At 49.5% G+C, this 16815-nt stretch overlaps 1 protein-coding gene across 1 annotated transcript in view; it reads right to left on the bottom strand.

The window, feature by feature from the left end:
• Nucleotides 1-16815, bottom strand: part of PLXNA2 (plexin A2) — a 153868-nt gene that overhangs the window by 474 nt on the left and 136579 nt on the right. Inside the window, exons 22-30 of the mRNA XM_010579061.1 lie at nucleotides 13860-13926; nucleotides 13068-13214; nucleotides 12444-12603; nucleotides 11951-12054; nucleotides 7173-7272; nucleotides 4799-4989; nucleotides 3998-4167; nucleotides 1876-2088; nucleotides 890-1040 (exon numbers count right to left, since the gene is read on the bottom strand). Of these exons, the coding sequence (XP_010577363.1) occupies nucleotides 890-1040; nucleotides 1876-2088; nucleotides 3998-4167; nucleotides 4799-4989; nucleotides 7173-7272; nucleotides 11951-12054; nucleotides 12444-12603; nucleotides 13068-13214; nucleotides 13860-13926 (1303 nt within the window). The remainder of the gene's footprint in view (nucleotides 1-889; nucleotides 1041-1875; nucleotides 2089-3997; nucleotides 4168-4798; nucleotides 4990-7172; nucleotides 7273-11950; nucleotides 12055-12443; nucleotides 12604-13067; nucleotides 13215-13859; nucleotides 13927-16815) is intronic.

Here is a 16815-nt window from a genome sequence, read left to right as displayed (position 1 = left end):
ATAAAAAGGGAGAAAAAAAGAGACAGAAGTCAGTGTGCGAGAGGGGGTGGTAGAGGTGGGTGGGCAGCAAGATGTGAGCAACTTGAAATGCGGATGTGTGAAACTTAAATAACAAATGGCAACGCAACGCGACGAGCGCTTCGCCATGCCGCAGCCGTGCTCGTTGATTTGTTGGACTGCTCAGTGCACGTTACCCGCACAACACAATCGCTCCCGCTTTTGTACCTTGGACTCCACATTTCTTGTCTCGTTTAGCATGAAAGTTATGAGATTTTTAAGCCCTAATCGGAAAATAGCTGTAACATTGTATCACAAATGCATACATGCAATTAAATGACAAAACCCTTCCTTTTAACGGACATAATTGCAAAATAGGTTCTTCTTACACTGAAATGAAGGGGTGGAACAGATGGCGAGAACTTGGTTTCAAGTGATGCATTCATTAAAGGAGCTCACGCTGCCAGGGATTCTTTGCAAACAGGAGTCTGCGTCACTGCAACATGGGATTTGTACCGCACTGTTCCCAAAAGACAGGGATGTTTCTGGGGAGCTTCACTGGGTCATGATGATTTTCCACTGCATTTAGGAGTGGGCTGCACTGGGCGTATGCCAAGGCTGAGGAATCCAGTCGCTTCCACAATATTTTAGCTCTCAATCCTCCTGGGAAGTATGCTACGGGCACGGCCAGGACCTGAACCTCTTTGCGTGTGAACAGAACAGAGCGGGACAGCAGCGGCACGAGCTACGGTCGTGCTGCGTCGAGGATGAGGAGGAGGAAGGAGCTCTGGGGGGGCAGCGAGGGGGAAAGCTGCGTGACCCGCTGCCGCGCCGAAGCACGGCTCCTCTCCCACGCCGCACGTGCATCCCCCCCCCGCCAGGGGACACCCACCTCTTCGCTGTACTTGCTGACGTAGGAGTAGATCTCGTTGAGCGCGCTCAGCATGTTGAACTCGACGGAGTGCAGGCGCGACTGCTCGGCGAGGTAGGCGTTCATGTCCTGGTCGCTGATGGCGGGGAGCTTGGCGATGTCTGCGTAATACCTGCGGGAAGGAGAGGCCAAGGGAGGCCGTGAGAAACACGAAGGCTCCAAACGCCCCTCTTCTCCTTGGGATTTCAACAAAGCTCTGCAGGTGACGTCAGATATAGGAAATCCTGTTTTAAATTAAGTTAGTTAATCATTTTCAACTTCAAACAATTTTAATAATACCCAGAGAAGTAGCCAAGATCATCCTGGTCCTTTCTATTCTTCCTGATCGACGGTGCGTTCCTCTTGGCAGAAAAAGGAACCATTGACCCACTACAGAGCGACCTAGCGGTCAAAGTGAGGAGGGGATACCTCCCCGAACGACCACCGAAGACCACCCGAGACCCCCGCGCATCCGGAGGAGGCATTTGATGTGTCATGGTTATACGATCCTATGCATATGCATTAGAGAGTTTGAATATGTACTAGGTAGGAGTAGTTCAATAAATTAGATGCAGTTGTTACTGTACAAAAGGGACACACCTGATGAATCTGGTGTGCTTGATTTGTGCAAAGTCCACTGAGCACCCAGGCCCGAATAAAAAGCAATATCTTTCCTGAGTGTGTGAGATTGATCTATCGCACTCCGGGTAATGAATCCACTTTTAGGACAACACAGGGAAAAGGACATCATTTCGCTTTATGCTTACATCTAGCAAAACAGGATCCTGGTCTGTAACAAGTTGAAAATACGAGCAGAGATGCTGAGTAGGGCTGAGCTGTGCCACCAGCTCGCTGCAAGAGCCACCCTGCTGCATCATCGGCCACCGAGAGCAAAACCGCTCGGCGCAGGAGGTCGGACAGGATCGGAGCACCCAGACCAGCCCAGCACCCATGCTGCTGCTGCTCACCTCTCCACCCAGCTCTTGTAGCTGGGGATGTCCTTGGCATACAGCAGCTTGTTGGAGGGGGAATCCTTGCCCAGGCGGTGCTCTGAGGTGGAGCAGGAGTCCATGAAGGTCTGAGCCACAACAGAGAGGCAGGCGTCCGTGATGCTGCCTTTGTGGATATCAAACACGAACTGGGGGTTTTTGATGACGTTCACCCAGAATCGGAGAGGGAGGCTGTAGGGAAATCAAGAAACAAAATTAAATGTTAGACAAAGGCTAGGAAAGGACACTTGCTGCAGTTTGTGTTCCCAAGCAGAATACAAATGGTGGGAAGCAGCAATAATCTGACTAGGAGCCGGGCCAGGTCCCTCAAACACCAGTTAGCCCAGTCCTGCCTGGATTGCTTGCGACAGGTCCCGCAACGCCTGGGCTGGACACCGCTGCCCTGCGCGCCCCGGGAGCCGCTCTGGGGTCTGATCCTGCACGGAAAGGCGAAGGAGGCGAGAGCCAGGCGGGCAGCAGGCGCCGAGGGCAGGCTGCCTGCGCCAGGGCAGGGCTGAGCAGCGTTCGGCGGTGCTGGGTGAGCAGCTCCGCGAGGAGCCCATTAAACTGAGTTGGTTAGAGTGGGAGTCCGCGGCACGGGGCTGGGCCCGGGGCAGCGGCACTGCCGCCCCCGCGCTAATCAGCCGCTGCCCGGCCACTCCGCAGTCCATCATCTGCGAGCGGTGCAGCAGGCATCAGAGGCTTTGTCCCCAAATCCCGAGGCCTTTGCAATCAAAGGGGAATTATTATTCCTTTTTTCTTCGGCTGTATAGCAGGATCAAAAAAACAGCTGCTGCTTTCTATTACCTTTCAAGTCTCAGCTCTCTCTGTCTATCCAGCTAGCTGCACTGAAGACTTCAGCCTTAACTCTTGCTGCACTGCAGGCAAGCAGCTCAGCCGCGTCCCTGGCAGTGCCAGCTCCCCGTTACCCCAGCTCTCCCTTCCAAGCCCCCGTTTGCTTTGACCTGCTCCAGTGGCATAAGCCTTCTCCCATCTCCCCACCAAAATCCCCTTTCTGGGAACGCTGCAGCCAAGTGAAGTGCTCAGCAGAGCTGTTAGTTCAGAGACCGAATTTTCGCCCTTCTCCCGAGCCCCCCAAGCCCCGGGGCAGAAGGAAGGACCAGGGCTCGTGTGGTCTGATGGCTCTGGCAGAGCAAACTCTGCTGGTCAGCGCTTTCCTTTTTATTGCTTTACGAAGTCTCATCTTTTTTTGTGATTCTGGAGTTTTTATCCTAATAACTCCTTCTTCTAAGGCTTTCAATAAATTGTTTTTAGCTTCCCACAGCCTTAGCGGGGAACCCAGCTTTGGCAGCCGTGATGATTAGAGGCCTTTGAAACCACGAGGGAGCCGGGGGAAAATACAAAGTCTTCAGGGAGCAACCATTTGTTGTGCTTTTCTTCCTTCCTCAGAGAGGTAAATTTCTAACCCACGGAGCTTTTAATCCTAAAATAACAGCAGAGGCAGAGACGTGAGAGTTCCCATTGTTCGGAGAAAGCTGAACCCTGCTGCAGTCCACGTTGGCCTCATGCGGGGCTGGATCCTTCCCCCCTCGCCCCCTTCTCCCGCTCCCCAGCTGCTCCAGCTGCTGCCCAAAACGATGGGGAAGGTGCAGCCGCTCGCCGAGATCTCCCCCTCCAGCCTGCACCGACATTCGTGCCACAGCACGGTTGCACGGGCAGGGTGGTGCAAGCACGGAGCCCTGCTTCCAGCTACCAGACCGGCTCTGCAAAGCCAGTGATTTCCAAAGTCCAGATGTGTGGATCTACGGCCTGAGGCTAGTGCCCAGCTCCCACCCGGGTAGAGGACTCGCAGATAGCCAGGCTCGTGGTTTAACACTGCACCGGGGTTTCAGCTCGCGTATGCACGGGGCTCAGCACGAACCAGGATCAAACCCGACTGCCACATCTGCACGGGGGCAGAGGCGGTGCTGGTTGGAAAGCATCAGCGTGGCTTCGTGGTACATCTCATGCTTTGGAGCTACGGGACTTGGTTGTTCCCAGCCTTCCCAAAGCTCTTCCCCATCTCTGTTTTTCCCCAGGACACAGGTAATTGCTCAATACTGAGGTTTGCCCCCCTTCCACCCTCCTCCTCCATTCTTACCAATTGCTCTTCCATGTGTGCCTCACATCTGTGTCATGGATGCCGTGCTTATCTGCCTGCTCATCCAAGAAATCGAACATATACTTGATGGCCAGTGGGAGCGCGCTGCCGCGGTGCACGGTGCTGAACAGCGTCTCAAACAAGTCGTCCACAAATTTCTGCAGCGTACCCTAATGGGAGCAGCAACCGAGAAGGTGAAGGGAGGGACGGGCGCACGCTTGGCTAAGCAGCGGTGGTCGGAGGGGATGCCAGATGGTATCGCCAGCTCTGCACGGCCCTGCAAAGCGCTGCCACGGACCCCGCAGGAATAAGTCAGGTCGGGGTCTTTACGAACGCTGACTGCGCTGCTGGAGGACCCCGGGGGAGCGCTCCAGCCTGCAGCTACTCACGCCCGCGCTTACTCTTTGTTACTAACCTGAAACAATTTCTTTTGCTTTCAAAAGCAAATCTGCATTATCTACAGTGATGAACACATGGTGAAAGGCAGGAAAACTCTCTCTGGCCAAGGAAACCAGTTAAGTATTTACAGGCAGTGCTGCGTCTCTCCAACTCTTTGTGTTTTAAAACCATGCAGAGGAATCAAGTATTGCAGCAATCACCTTGCAGTGTGAGGAAATCTGGGCTCTGTTTCTGTTGCTGCTCCAGGAGCCACCCAACCCCTGGGGCCCGGGAAAGCCTGGCAGGGACAGTCCCCTCACCCCCTGGGAGCTGAGCACCATTAGGGACTGCACAGGACACCCGGCAAGTGTGCCTAAAGGGTCCCTATGCATTTCCCAAGGGAATTTCATGCATGGCAGTTACCTTTGTAGCTAATAGCCTGGTCAGGTAGATCTCAGACACCATCTTACTGCCCCGGTCTCCTTCCTTCTGGTCTCCGTGGTCATGGTTTTTGACCAAGTGCCAGACCTTGACTCCGCTCTCCAGGTCGGGGGTGATCATGGGGGCCCGGGAGCGCAGGCTGTCGGGGCTGCCGGTGTAGCGGAAGGTGGAGTCTGTGTGATGGGGAGAGAAGTCGGTCACGCTCAAACCAAACCCCTTTTTCATTTCCCTGTCTCTTCTGAGTGATACCGCTGTGTTCACGAATGCCAAAATCATCTGCACTGGATTTTTATGGAGTAATGAAACGTAATACAACCTAGGCACCAACAAAATTTGGCATTTGCCAAAGATATGTGTTGGTCTTCTCTGAATAGAGTTCCTCAGACTCAAGCCTTTCTGTTTTCACACTCAGACATGGGACTGTTCTGCTCCATTCACCTCTTTTACTTATGTGAACTTAGTAGTGCAGGTCCATACAAGATTTCTCCATGAGTTACAGCTCATGCACATTAACCCTGGGCACCAATTCCTGCAGCACTGGAGCCCTGATAATCAGTATTTTGTAAATAATAACAAGCTGCCTGGCAGAATCAGCACAAAGGGCAGAAGAAACTGCTGTCCTTGTTCTTGAGGTTTTCATTAGAGCAAAAAGGGCTCGAGCTGAGCACCGACTGCAGAGCCCGAGGCCAGTCCTGCAGGAATGGGGAGCTTGAAGGGGAGCAGACAAAGGTTTTTCCCTTAATTGCTTGGAAACCATGGAGGGATGTGAGATATATTTAACTTCCCAAAGAATGTGCCTCCTTGGATCCCATCCACGGTGTCTTCAAGCCGAGATATGGGGCTGAACAGCACAAGCATGTGTTGTTGGGTTTTTCTTCCTTTTACTTAATTTCTTTGTTCTCTGGGAACCTTGTGCATTTTCTCAAGTTTAGCCTCCGATTCACAGCTCACCCTCCTCATCGAGAGTAAGGGGATCAATCATAAATCAGCCGAAGGAAATACGCAAGTCATTACCAAACTAGCTAGATTTTCATCCCTGATTAAGGCTTAGATAAATGAGTACTCCAACTGATATAATTAAAGAGACAGACAGGGGGACAGCTAGGAAAGCATCGAGTAATTCTATTTTTAAATATAGCTCTGTACTGATATATAATGGGGGAAGTAAATAAGTATCTCATTTAAATTCTGTCTGCACAATTAGAAGTATTAATCTTAACATGAGCAATGATAGTTCATATTGGTAGTTTGCAAAAGCTTTTCCATCTGACATAGATCAATGAGCACTGAGGACTCAGGCTGTGTGACCCAGCCTCGGTTTTTCCATCACCTGAAGCACGGGAAGTCAGGTGGACTACACCTCGCCAGGAGAAATGCCTTTTCTCCTGGCTTTTGCCTAAGGACTCTCCTGTGGACAGCTCCTCAGAACCTTTGCTCGAGAAAAAAAACCATTATTTTGGGAGCTATAAACAAGAGGAGGAGATGGGCCTGTCAGGAGACCTCTCGTTTGTAAAACACTCTGTAAAATGAAAGATAACGAAAGATCAGTGCACTAGAGATTTTGCCACTGTTGCCTTTTATGGAAGTATATTATTACCATTATTGTGGATTTAGTGCTATAAATGCACACCTGGCACCTCGCAGACTCATTTACTCAGGCTGCAGCGTCTTCAGGGACCCTCTGTGAAGTGCTGAGCCCTGCTATTATGCAAATAATTAATTCCCAGGAGTGCACATCCAAGCACGCCGAGTTAAGATTGCCGTTACCCATTTTTGACCCATTAGCTAAGAATTCAGGATCCTCCACTTAAAGAAGAAATAGATGAAGGAATCAGGCTTTTCTCTTGTGCAGTCTTGCTTACAGGCGAGGGGCACAAAGCTGCTTTCCTGCAGCAGGAGCCCCATGGGTGCTCTGCAGCATCCAGCCCCTCTGAGCCAAAAGCCTTTCCCTGGGCTTTTCCAAGACCCACATTTCCAAAGGCTGCTCATGCGCTTGGCACTTCCTTTTCCCTCCTCTCAGCTTCTCTGGTCTTTTTGCTGTTCTGCTCATAGACAGAAAAGCTTTGCAAAAAAACCAGCAGCCAAGGACATTTTTCTGCTTGGCACATGAACGTACTTTCATTTTGGCTGAGGTGGTGTGGTTCTTTGGGGGAAGATGCTGCTTTGTCCCCACCTAATTCCCTTAAGGTGTTGCCCTCCTGCAACAAAGGCAGCTTCAATACCAGCCCCATCAAGATACTTTCCTCAAGGAAAGCTGCAAGCTCCAGGCTGGCTCTAAAATGTGCAGTGCAGCAGGAGCAATGCCCAGTCACTATCTGTGAGCCATCGTTTCCAGGCCCTTCACTCTGCTTCTTACCGTATCTACTAATAGATGTCCGGGATATACTGGCAGAGGCAGGAATATTGTAGGAAGAGGTCTGTTTGGGAACGAGAGCCACAACTGAGCGGTCTGATACCTGGGGAGGCAAAGGAAGAGAAGAAAAGATCAGCGAGATCCACCGTCCACACTGTGATCACCAGCTGCTCATCCAGCAAACGCAGGTAACAGAAATCCCAGCCCGGGCAGGGAGCTGTCGGCACAGCACCGAGCTCCCGAGGGCACCGGGAGCAATCCTGCTGGCCAGCCCTTGCAGAGACGCGCTCCGGGTTGGGCTGAGCTCCGTGCTGGGTCGGCAGCAGCTCTACAGCAAGGGACTGAAGGAAAGGAGTGATAAATCAAAAGACGTATTGAAGATGTTTTTGGTTGTTCTGATTTAAGATTACGTCTTATCCAATAAAAATGAGAATCTCAAGAATTGTTGTGATCCAATTAAAGTAACAATGCAGAGGGAATAAAACGGCTATAATAACGTTATGGACCATAAAACATTCCTATTAAACCATTTTTTATTTTAGCAATTTTTACGAACTTTAAAAGTTTGATTTACAGCTGAGCAAGTCATAAAGCCATCTTTCAGGGTGTTAAATTGTCAGTCCCTCTACTGCACCAGAGAAGGAATTAAATGCTGGGAAGTCAAACTATAAATGAACATTAGTGCTAACAAGATTTTGTTATAGCAGATTTTAGTAGCCATGTTTAATTTTATCCTCCCCATAAATCTAGTAGTCACTGGAAGTTTTTTAACTTATTTCCCTTAATTAAGAATCTGCAGGTTTCCAGGGAACGGGCCTGAGTGTCTTTTAATTTTGAACTCGTGGCCCATGGTGCAGCACGGCAAGGGAGCAGAGCGCGGAGTCACTGCATCTCGCAGGCTGACGGACCCGCCGGGGCTCAGCCAAGACATTCTTTAGAGGAGCCACACAAAAGAAACGCCTCTTCAGGCTGGAGAAATTGCTTTTGGGACCAAGTCCTCCCTTATTTGCCCGGAGTCCTGTGAGGGACTCGGGACCGTCTCTACGCACAGGGAAGCTCCAGGGCAGCAGCTGGATTTTGCTCCCCCGGCATCGCTGTCAGCAGAAGGGGCGTCTGTGCCACCTCTGCCGCCGCGAGGTGAGCCGCACACAGCGATCTTCGCTGCCTTCAAGGCTTTGGGTTCCACTCAGATGAAAGGTTTCATGTAAATGCGAGTTGTTATTATTGCTAGTGACGGTGGAAATCATAGTCACTTGTGTTTCACAGTACAAAAGTGAGGTATTTCTAAGCAAAACACTTCAAACATCTCCGTTATTTCCTCTTCTGCTCCTGCCTCCCTTCATTGAATTTATTAAGTCAATGGAAGGAACACTCAGTGGTGATATTATTTTCTTAGGCTGTTATTAGCTGCCACTTCAGTTCAATTCCACTAGGGAGAAACCTGAGTGTGCCGGCAGCCCCGGGTGCTCCCGCGGAGGCAGCAGCTCCCCAGCCCCTGTGCCGGGATCTGTTTTCACCAGAGCTGTGGTTAACTGGGAGAGAGGCATTAAAAATTCCACACACACAGAGGACTCTCACTCTCTAAATTTTGGGTCGAATGGCTCTTGTCAGCTAAAAAATACCAGTGTGCAAATTAACATCAGATGTAACACACATTCATTTCCCATCTCGCTCTGCTGTTGCCACACTACTATAAAACCCCAGAGATGCCTGCAAAGCTGGCTGGCTGTTTTACAACTTTATAAATATTCCGAGTCTTCTACAAGCTGGAAACATGCTGCACAAAACACCTTAAAGAAAAGAAAAATAAAACCTGGAGCAGGGAGAGCAGCAGTGCAGAAGCCCAGACAATAATACTGTGTTTGCTTGGGGTAGTGAGGATGCAGCGAGGATGCTGGCTCCACATCCACGCCACCCTCAGCTCCTGGGTCTCATTTTCCACACAAATCTTCCCTCTTTGCTTCTAATTTTTCATTTAAAATAGTTTTCTAGTCTCTCAGCCCTTCCAGACTCACAGTGGCTGACAGGTATTCATGCTCTGCTGCCTCAGAGTTAACCCTGCATGAGCCACTGTAAATCATTTTATATTAAATTCAGTGTTTCATTTTTCCTGAGTAAAGCCACGCAGGGTAAGACTCTCCCATGGATTTTAATAGGCATGAAACCAAAAGGATACTACACAAATGTAATACAATTCCTTACAATATAGTTTAAAAGCTCCAGAGAATTTAACAAAGAATTATGCCTATTTAAGCTACACATCTATTTTTATAAATGAAGAAATAAGCAGCAGGCATACAGTTCTCTATACAATTCTATAAAGTGGTTCAAAAATATTACAGAAAGATGAAAATTTCTTTTTAAATCCAATCTGGCTTTTACATGCAAAGGCTTCCCATGAAAAATACATTTTATCCGTTGATGCAGATATATACATTGTATTTTTATCATCCTAAACATGCAGAAAACAAATGTAATAGTGTCAAAATCCAGCAGCCAAGTGCAGAGCTGAGAAACTCTCGGAATTAAATAACTGTCCCCTGCAGAGCCTCCCCACCCTGCCCCAGAGCACGGTGAGCAGGAGGCTGGTTTGGTCCCTGGCAGGAGTCCGAGTCCAGGCGCTGCAGGGAACGGGGCCCTGGAGCAAAGGGACCCCAGAAATCAGGAGCAGGGGCAAGGCTGCGGGGAGCGGGCAGGTTCTGGTCCTTGCTTCAGCCGTTACTCCCAGGTAACAGCACCTCCGCAAAAGACCACAGAACGCCCGCTGTTATCGGGTGGAAACAGGGGCTGTGCATCTCCAATTACTGTGTGCAAATCCAGAGATCACTTTGCCTTCAGATCAGAATAAAGACAGCACAGCTCTGAATAAAAGATGGAGAGCGCTTTACAGAGCTAGCTTTTGTTTTTTTCTAGAAATTTAGAATCGTCTTCACTAGTTCTCCAGAAGCTGGAGAAATCTAGATTTCATTTTTATGGCTCGAACCACACCCGTTTTATATGTAACACTCCAGTTAAAATGGTGAGACAGCAGCGCTTGAAACTCAAATGATTTTATACCCTCTTCTAAGCTGTGCCTTTGCCCACATATTTGTTTTACTGTGTAGTCCTGGAGCATCTGTATTTTTGATACCTAATAAAAACATTTATTACTCAAACAGAAAAAAAACCTGGTAGGAATAAAAAAAAAAAATATTGCTGTTTGTTTTTGGCAAAAGCCCTGCCTTGACAAGATTTCTGTTGCAGTGCAGAGAACTTGGCTTCTTTTTATGGCTGAAACAGCTCTGTCGGGCTGTGCAGAGCTTGGGCCAGAGGAGGGAGAGACATGTACAATTGCTACCTGTTTGGATGTTTGGCAGCAAAATTCTACTTTGTTCCAGAACAAAACTGACATTCGAATGGCAGGAATAGCTGCAGCATCTTGAGTGTTGCAAGGATTTTGTTTATTTTAAGGGTAAACTTGTGGCTCAGATTTTCCCACAGGCACTAAAATGAAAGTACTCCCTCCCCTCACACCCAACACACATCAGACAAACACAGATTTCACTTGTGACTTCCTTAAGATGACTTTTAAAGATCAAGGCATAATAAAGTCTCGCTGCTTCCCTGAGTGTTGGTTAATCCCTTGCAACTGTCAGGTAAAACAGATTTTAGAAACAATGGAATTCATCTGCGCAACTCTTATGACATTTTACAGTAATCTGTGTTTAAATCCTTCAGGCTGCTTGGAAAAGTTGACCCTCGAGGTGCTTTTTCACATGCACTTTGCATATTTATGCCATTCTCTCTGCCTCGCTCCTTGATTATATGGCTCCTGTCAATACTGGCTCACATTCAACTTACACAGCACGAGTCACGCTGATGGACTTGAGATGGTGTATAAACAGGGAAAGATGCCAGATTAAATACTAAACACTTCTGTGTAGGTAGTGATGGACAGTAGTAGGTTACAGGTCCCAGTTAATGCAGTTACCCTCTGCTGCAGACAGGCTTTGAGTAAAAGCCTTTGATTCTCTTCAACCAAACCTTCCTCAGCTCCATCTTTACCTCTCTTTCCATCTATCACATGCCGTAAGAAGCCCCTTCCAAGAGATGCATGCCTATCCAGGGAAGCCTGGGATGGGCTGGAGCACGCAAGCTGCAAAAGCTAAAGATGGCAACAATTTCTTAGGTCACCTCGCCCACCCTGGCTGATGCACAATAGAGCATCTTCGCTGTCTAGCTTTGTTTTATATGACTTTAGTGGCAGAACTCCTGTTACTTGGCTTGGAAGACTAGGTCTGGGATTAGGAGATTTGATGTCACTCTCTCAAGACGTAGCTCTGATATTCACCTTTTCTTAATGTGGCCTCATCCTGTACCTTCCCACAGCACTCCCTCAACCCTCCCATGTGACAGTATTTTAAGTATTTGCTCTGTTTCCCTTCTTCACTCCTCGCACGATGCTCAAGAGTCAACATGTAGAAAGATCACGGATATAAGAGACGAGCTGCCGCAGCCCCCGCAGTGGCAGCTCAGCCCTCTCCACTGTTCCCTCTATCTCACAAGCACGGCTGCTGGTTTTAATTTAGCCAATTTTCAACTCTGCTAGTTTCTTTAAGATCCATGTCAAGGTTGCTTTCCCATCTAATGCGTAAGCACATTGAACTCGTCTGGTTTATCATACAAATGTGACCTCCCTGTCTGTCTTGGCAGATGAGATAGTTGGGAATTAAATTTCTGCTTTTCTTTTCTTCCCCCCCTGGCAGCTTTCTGGGAGCTGTCTGCTGGGGCTGTTTTCCTACCTGATAATGCATCAAGGTGTTCAAGCGCTTCCAATCTCCTTCAATCTTGGTGGTGATGTCTTCATCTTGCAGGACCACACGAGCTATCCGGCCCTGCCGCCACTCTGTGGGAGAGGCAAAAACCAGGCAGACACGATGGTCAGAGAGGGAAAAGGTACTAACAGGCTCTACCCACTTCTGGCCCAAGTGGACAGACGAGCCTGTAGAAAAGCCCATCTCCCAGGAAGAGGCACCCAGAGAACGCTAAATTCTCAGCAGAGTGAAGGAGGCTTCAGGAATCATTTGCTCTGTGGTCAACAGGCAATTAGCTGATCCCACAGAGCTCAAAACCCATCTGACAGGATCTGACAGCAATGCCCATGCTTTCTAGGGGCAGAAACACGTATGGTGTTGTGCAGCCTGAGCTCTAGTTTTCGAGCTCTGCAAAACCCACCAAGAATCACTGATCAACCTCTCTGATCTTCCCCCTCCTATGAGGCCGGGAAGCTCCTACCCAAGTCCATGTCAACAGCTCTTGGTCTTTGAGAATATGGGACGTTTTTGTATACTGCATCGAGGATCTTCTCTTTGACTTGAGTGATGGTATCACAGTTCAGCACCTTCACGGGGATCTCTGGACTGTTCTCGTTATCTGGGTTCACACAGTTTAGGATCTGGAAGGGAAGGAGAACCACACCATGCTCTAAAGGGCTTCAGAAAAGCATCTGGGAGAACTGTAACCACATGTGTCACAACAACCCGTTCTCATAAAAAAACCCACTGCAACCCTAATTGCATCATTGCTACTGTATCTAGTATATATTTATAATGATTACTAAGATAGGAGTGCTGGATGTCCATTTTCATTTGCTAGAGGGAGGGCAATGTTCAACGCACAGGGAGATAAAACACTCCCCTCAAACACTGCTTTTCAAAATCTTAGCTCGGGCTATTTGTACCTGCAAATTAGGGACACACCTGACTTAGGCATGGGTCTAGCAGCACAAGGCTTTATTACACTGGCAACACTTATGCTTCACGGTAGTGTCCTAATCACTGGTCACAAGGTCAGAACAGCTCACGCCTAGGTGGGGAGGACAGAAGCGATTCGGTGGCTGCTTCTACAGTGATCACTCACCAGAGTCTTGTACTCAATTTGCTGTCGGATCAGCTTGTCCTCGCTGAGGGAGTAACGGGCTTCTCCTGTGATGGCATCAATTGGACCTTTCTCCATCTGTTGCTTGATGGCACAGTAGAGCATGAAGAGCGGCTCTCCAGCACATTCCTACACAACGAGACAGACAGCAAAACTAACACAGAGGTGAAGGTGCATCTCCTCCAGGACTGCTGGCCTGCACACAGGTTTTGCACATGATCCATTTCAGCAGAGGCACAGTCCCATTGACTCAATCTTTAGCACACGTGCAATCCAGGCTCAGCTCCCAGCAGCTCCCAGAGAGAACAGCCAAAACCATGAGCTCCATTGCTCGATGGGCATGTTGTCTTTGGCTTGGTAAATCTCTACTGAATCTATATGGCTGTAAAAAAAGGAATTTGAGATCTTGATCTTGTCGTTCACGCCCATGAAGCACATTTTGTGGGGCTTCCAAAACCACAAATGAAGTTAAAAAATATGGAAGCCCAGGCACGGAGATGTAAGTGAGAATTTCTCCTAAGTACTGAAGAGGTGCAACAGAAACTCTAGTACATGAGAACTACACCAGGCGATCTGAGGGTTGAAGGAAGCTGTGACAGCTTGACTCAGCCCATGTAACAGCAGCCCCACGTGTAGGCATCTCTGAGCAAATTTCCACCTCCCCTGCCTCGCTACTATGTCTTTTGACTTGTTTCAAGCCCAGATTTACCCCGGGGATGGCTGGCCGGTGAGACAGCAAAGCAGCAGCGGGGTCTCAGCTCCATCCCTCCTTACCTTGAGGAACTTGTGGAGGAGGAAGGCAAACCAGTTAGTCAGCATCTTCTCGGCCACCGACTCGGTCCTAGGGAAGCCAGGAGGACACGTACATTACATACAAACCCAAACCACGCATTGAAGGCCCCCAAATGTCCCCGGGTGCTACCACCTGGCTGCACCCTGGCACAGCTCCCGCGGTGCTTAGAGCCGAGCCGTGGCCCCGGACCAGGCAGGCAGCAGGATTTGGCCAGTGCTGTCCCCCCCAGCCCCCCTGCACCGAGCTGACAGCAGCTCGCCCAGCTGACAGCCCGTCACAGCCCTGATGGGGCTGGTGACAGGGAGCCTGGTGACACTCGGCTCCTCGCACGTGGCGCAAATTACAGCCTGGCTCAGTAAATCACTGGGATTTGCAGCAGTTCCTGGCAATCAGGGACAGCAGAGTGACAATGGCAGGGAAATTGCAGCTTTCTCCCCAGTCCCTCCCAGTGTCCTCTCCCCACATTGTGCCCGAGATTATCTCTAATTTAAATACAATGGCTCCTAATGATAGTTTTTAATGCCGGCTCTGCAGGACTGGGAGGCTTTCCTTAAAGCACCACAATCCCTTTTCCCGGGACGGCGACAGGGTGGCTCACAGTCCACGTCTGAGCCCCCACCACGCAGCTCACGCTGGGGGCGGCAGGCGAGGCTGCCAGCCCACCCGTGAAGCCGTGCGGGCGAGAGCTGCTCCGCCGCAGCCCGGCCAGCTGCCGACGTGACCCTGGGCAACGTGGTTCTCCGCACTACCAGCCTTCCCCTCGTGCTACATGCGCTACCAGGATCTGGTCCAAATTTCAGCAAGCGAAGAGGGATGGATCCCATCCCTCGCCTTCTGCAGCACCCTTGCCTCTGGGGACCATCTGCCTCCACCGTGAGCCTGCAGCGAGGCAGCAGTCCCACCAGGTCTGGGCATCTCTCTGCGCCTTCATCCCCTTGGCCGGCAGCTCTGCTCCCGGTGCTGTTCCTGCCGACCACCTTTTCGAGCACTGGGCCACCAACCTGCTCAGGAGATGCCCGGCGGGCACGGCAATGCACTGAGCCTCCGCCTCCGCACGTATCCTGACCTGGAGCGAGTCACCGTCCCGCTCCGGACCCATTTTTCCCTATTCTCCTCCATCTGCTCTGCTGCCTTGAATTAGGGACTGCCTCTTGGTATGTATTTATCCAGCATCCTGCATGTTTGAAAACTCTGGCATTTAATGAAAAGCACACACTATAGAAGCAACAGGGTTTGATCCCAAAGTCAAGCAGATCAAGTATAAACCACAGATTTCAGCAAACAAAAACTGATGCCAGTCAGCAAGCAGACCTGGGGTCACGTTATCCATCATCTCTTAGGATCGCAACATCTGCCAGGAATTTGTGAAAATGTCTGCAGATCCCCAAAGAATTTAAGCCTGAATTGATTAAGTGCCTAAAAATTCATCCTACAAATTGACACACACATTGTTCTCCTGCTTAAAATATTTCAGTCACCCAATTAAGGAGGAGAAGCACTAGCACACTCCCACACCAGTGACCTACGGAAAATGGAGTCAGTGATACAAACTAAAGAATAGGTGAAAAACTCAGAAAATTATACATTCAGGACTTCAGGGGGAATATTAATTTAATAAACTACTTTGTTAATAGAATATTAAATTAAGAATTGGCAACCCTCCCGATCAGGCCTACCAGTGAAGTAATGCTGTGTCCTGTCCCTGTTGGCGGCTCATGCCCTGACACCGACACCAGCAGCGTAAAAATAACTGAAATATGGAGTGACAGAGAAGTTGGGGCATGTTGTGTGGGAGAAGGGTATCGGATACTCCTGTGCCTAGCTGTTCCCTTTTATTTCTTTATCAGAAATACAAGATCAGCTGAATGGAACAGCAAAAAGAAACACCTCGGAGCATCTTTGTCAAACCCCATTTATCCTTACCTTCAAGCACTGAATCTCACTCTCATCTCAACACAGACTGACACCGTGAGATATTTGCAGTGCATCAGTCCCGGGGACGGCCAACAATTGAGTTAATCATCGCTGTCCTGCACTGGCTGAGGAAAGAGGCTGCTCATAACCTTCATCGCTGCTGGGTGCAGCAGGAGCACTGTAGGCTCCTTGCAAACAAGTCTGCTGCATATACTTTCCTTGGCCTCCTCTGCCTTTGAAATCGGATCGGTGGTGGATGGCTGGGTAAGCCATCCCTTAAACTCTGCCCACCACCACGGGGCCTGACCTCTCTTTCTCTCCGCTACGCGGGGAGGGCTCTGCCGAGCCACAGCGATAGCTGCTGCCGGGCTTTGTGCTGCCCCTCGTACGCCGCTGCTGGGCTGGTATCTGAAGCGCTGTTAAGGGTCTGCCTTTAAAATAAAAAATAAGCTCCTGAAGATTAACGTGGCAGGGAAGGATCCCTAGACTTGGAGAAAAACCTTCGCATATTGACCACATAACAAGGGCAAAGCACGATCCAGAGACGACTTTCCAAAGGAGTCTGACGCCAGCAACCAGTGCCTTGGCTGCCCCTCCGACTTTCTGAGGCACCAGGAATAAAACAAAACTAAACAAAAAGAGCTGAGAGAACCCAAAAAATAAATATGTATTTTATTAATTTTCCCTGCTATATCTAGGTCTCCGAACTGCTGCGTGCTGTGCTCTGTGCCAGGAACCAGAGCAGCTATTTGATTTAATGTCAACTTTCTTGCTGTCTCCCGCGAGGGGTAGTCATGGAAGAAAGAGAGAGGGGGAAACAAGGAAGAAAGAGAGAAAGAACTGAGCGCCAATTATCAACTGCTGCCACCAGAGAGCTCAAAAAATAAAAAAAACATATCTCACTTTGTGGCTGATCGCTCCTTATTAAGTCAGAGCAAGACGGTCCAGCCCGGGCTGTTTTGTGCACCAACACCACCCGAGAGCCCACGGGGCACAGGGCTGGGACAGGGCTCCAGCCGTAGG

The sequence above is a fragment of the Haliaeetus leucocephalus genome, unplaced genomic scaffold, assembly GCF_000737465.1.
Source record: "Haliaeetus leucocephalus isolate CR32 unplaced genomic scaffold, Haliaeetus_leucocephalus-4.0 Scaffold68, whole genome shotgun sequence".
Lineage (NCBI taxonomy): Eukaryota > Metazoa > Chordata > Aves > Accipitriformes > Accipitridae > Haliaeetus > Haliaeetus leucocephalus.
The sequence above is the reverse complement of the archived record's forward strand: the minus strand, read 5'-3'. Positions and strand labels throughout refer to the sequence as shown.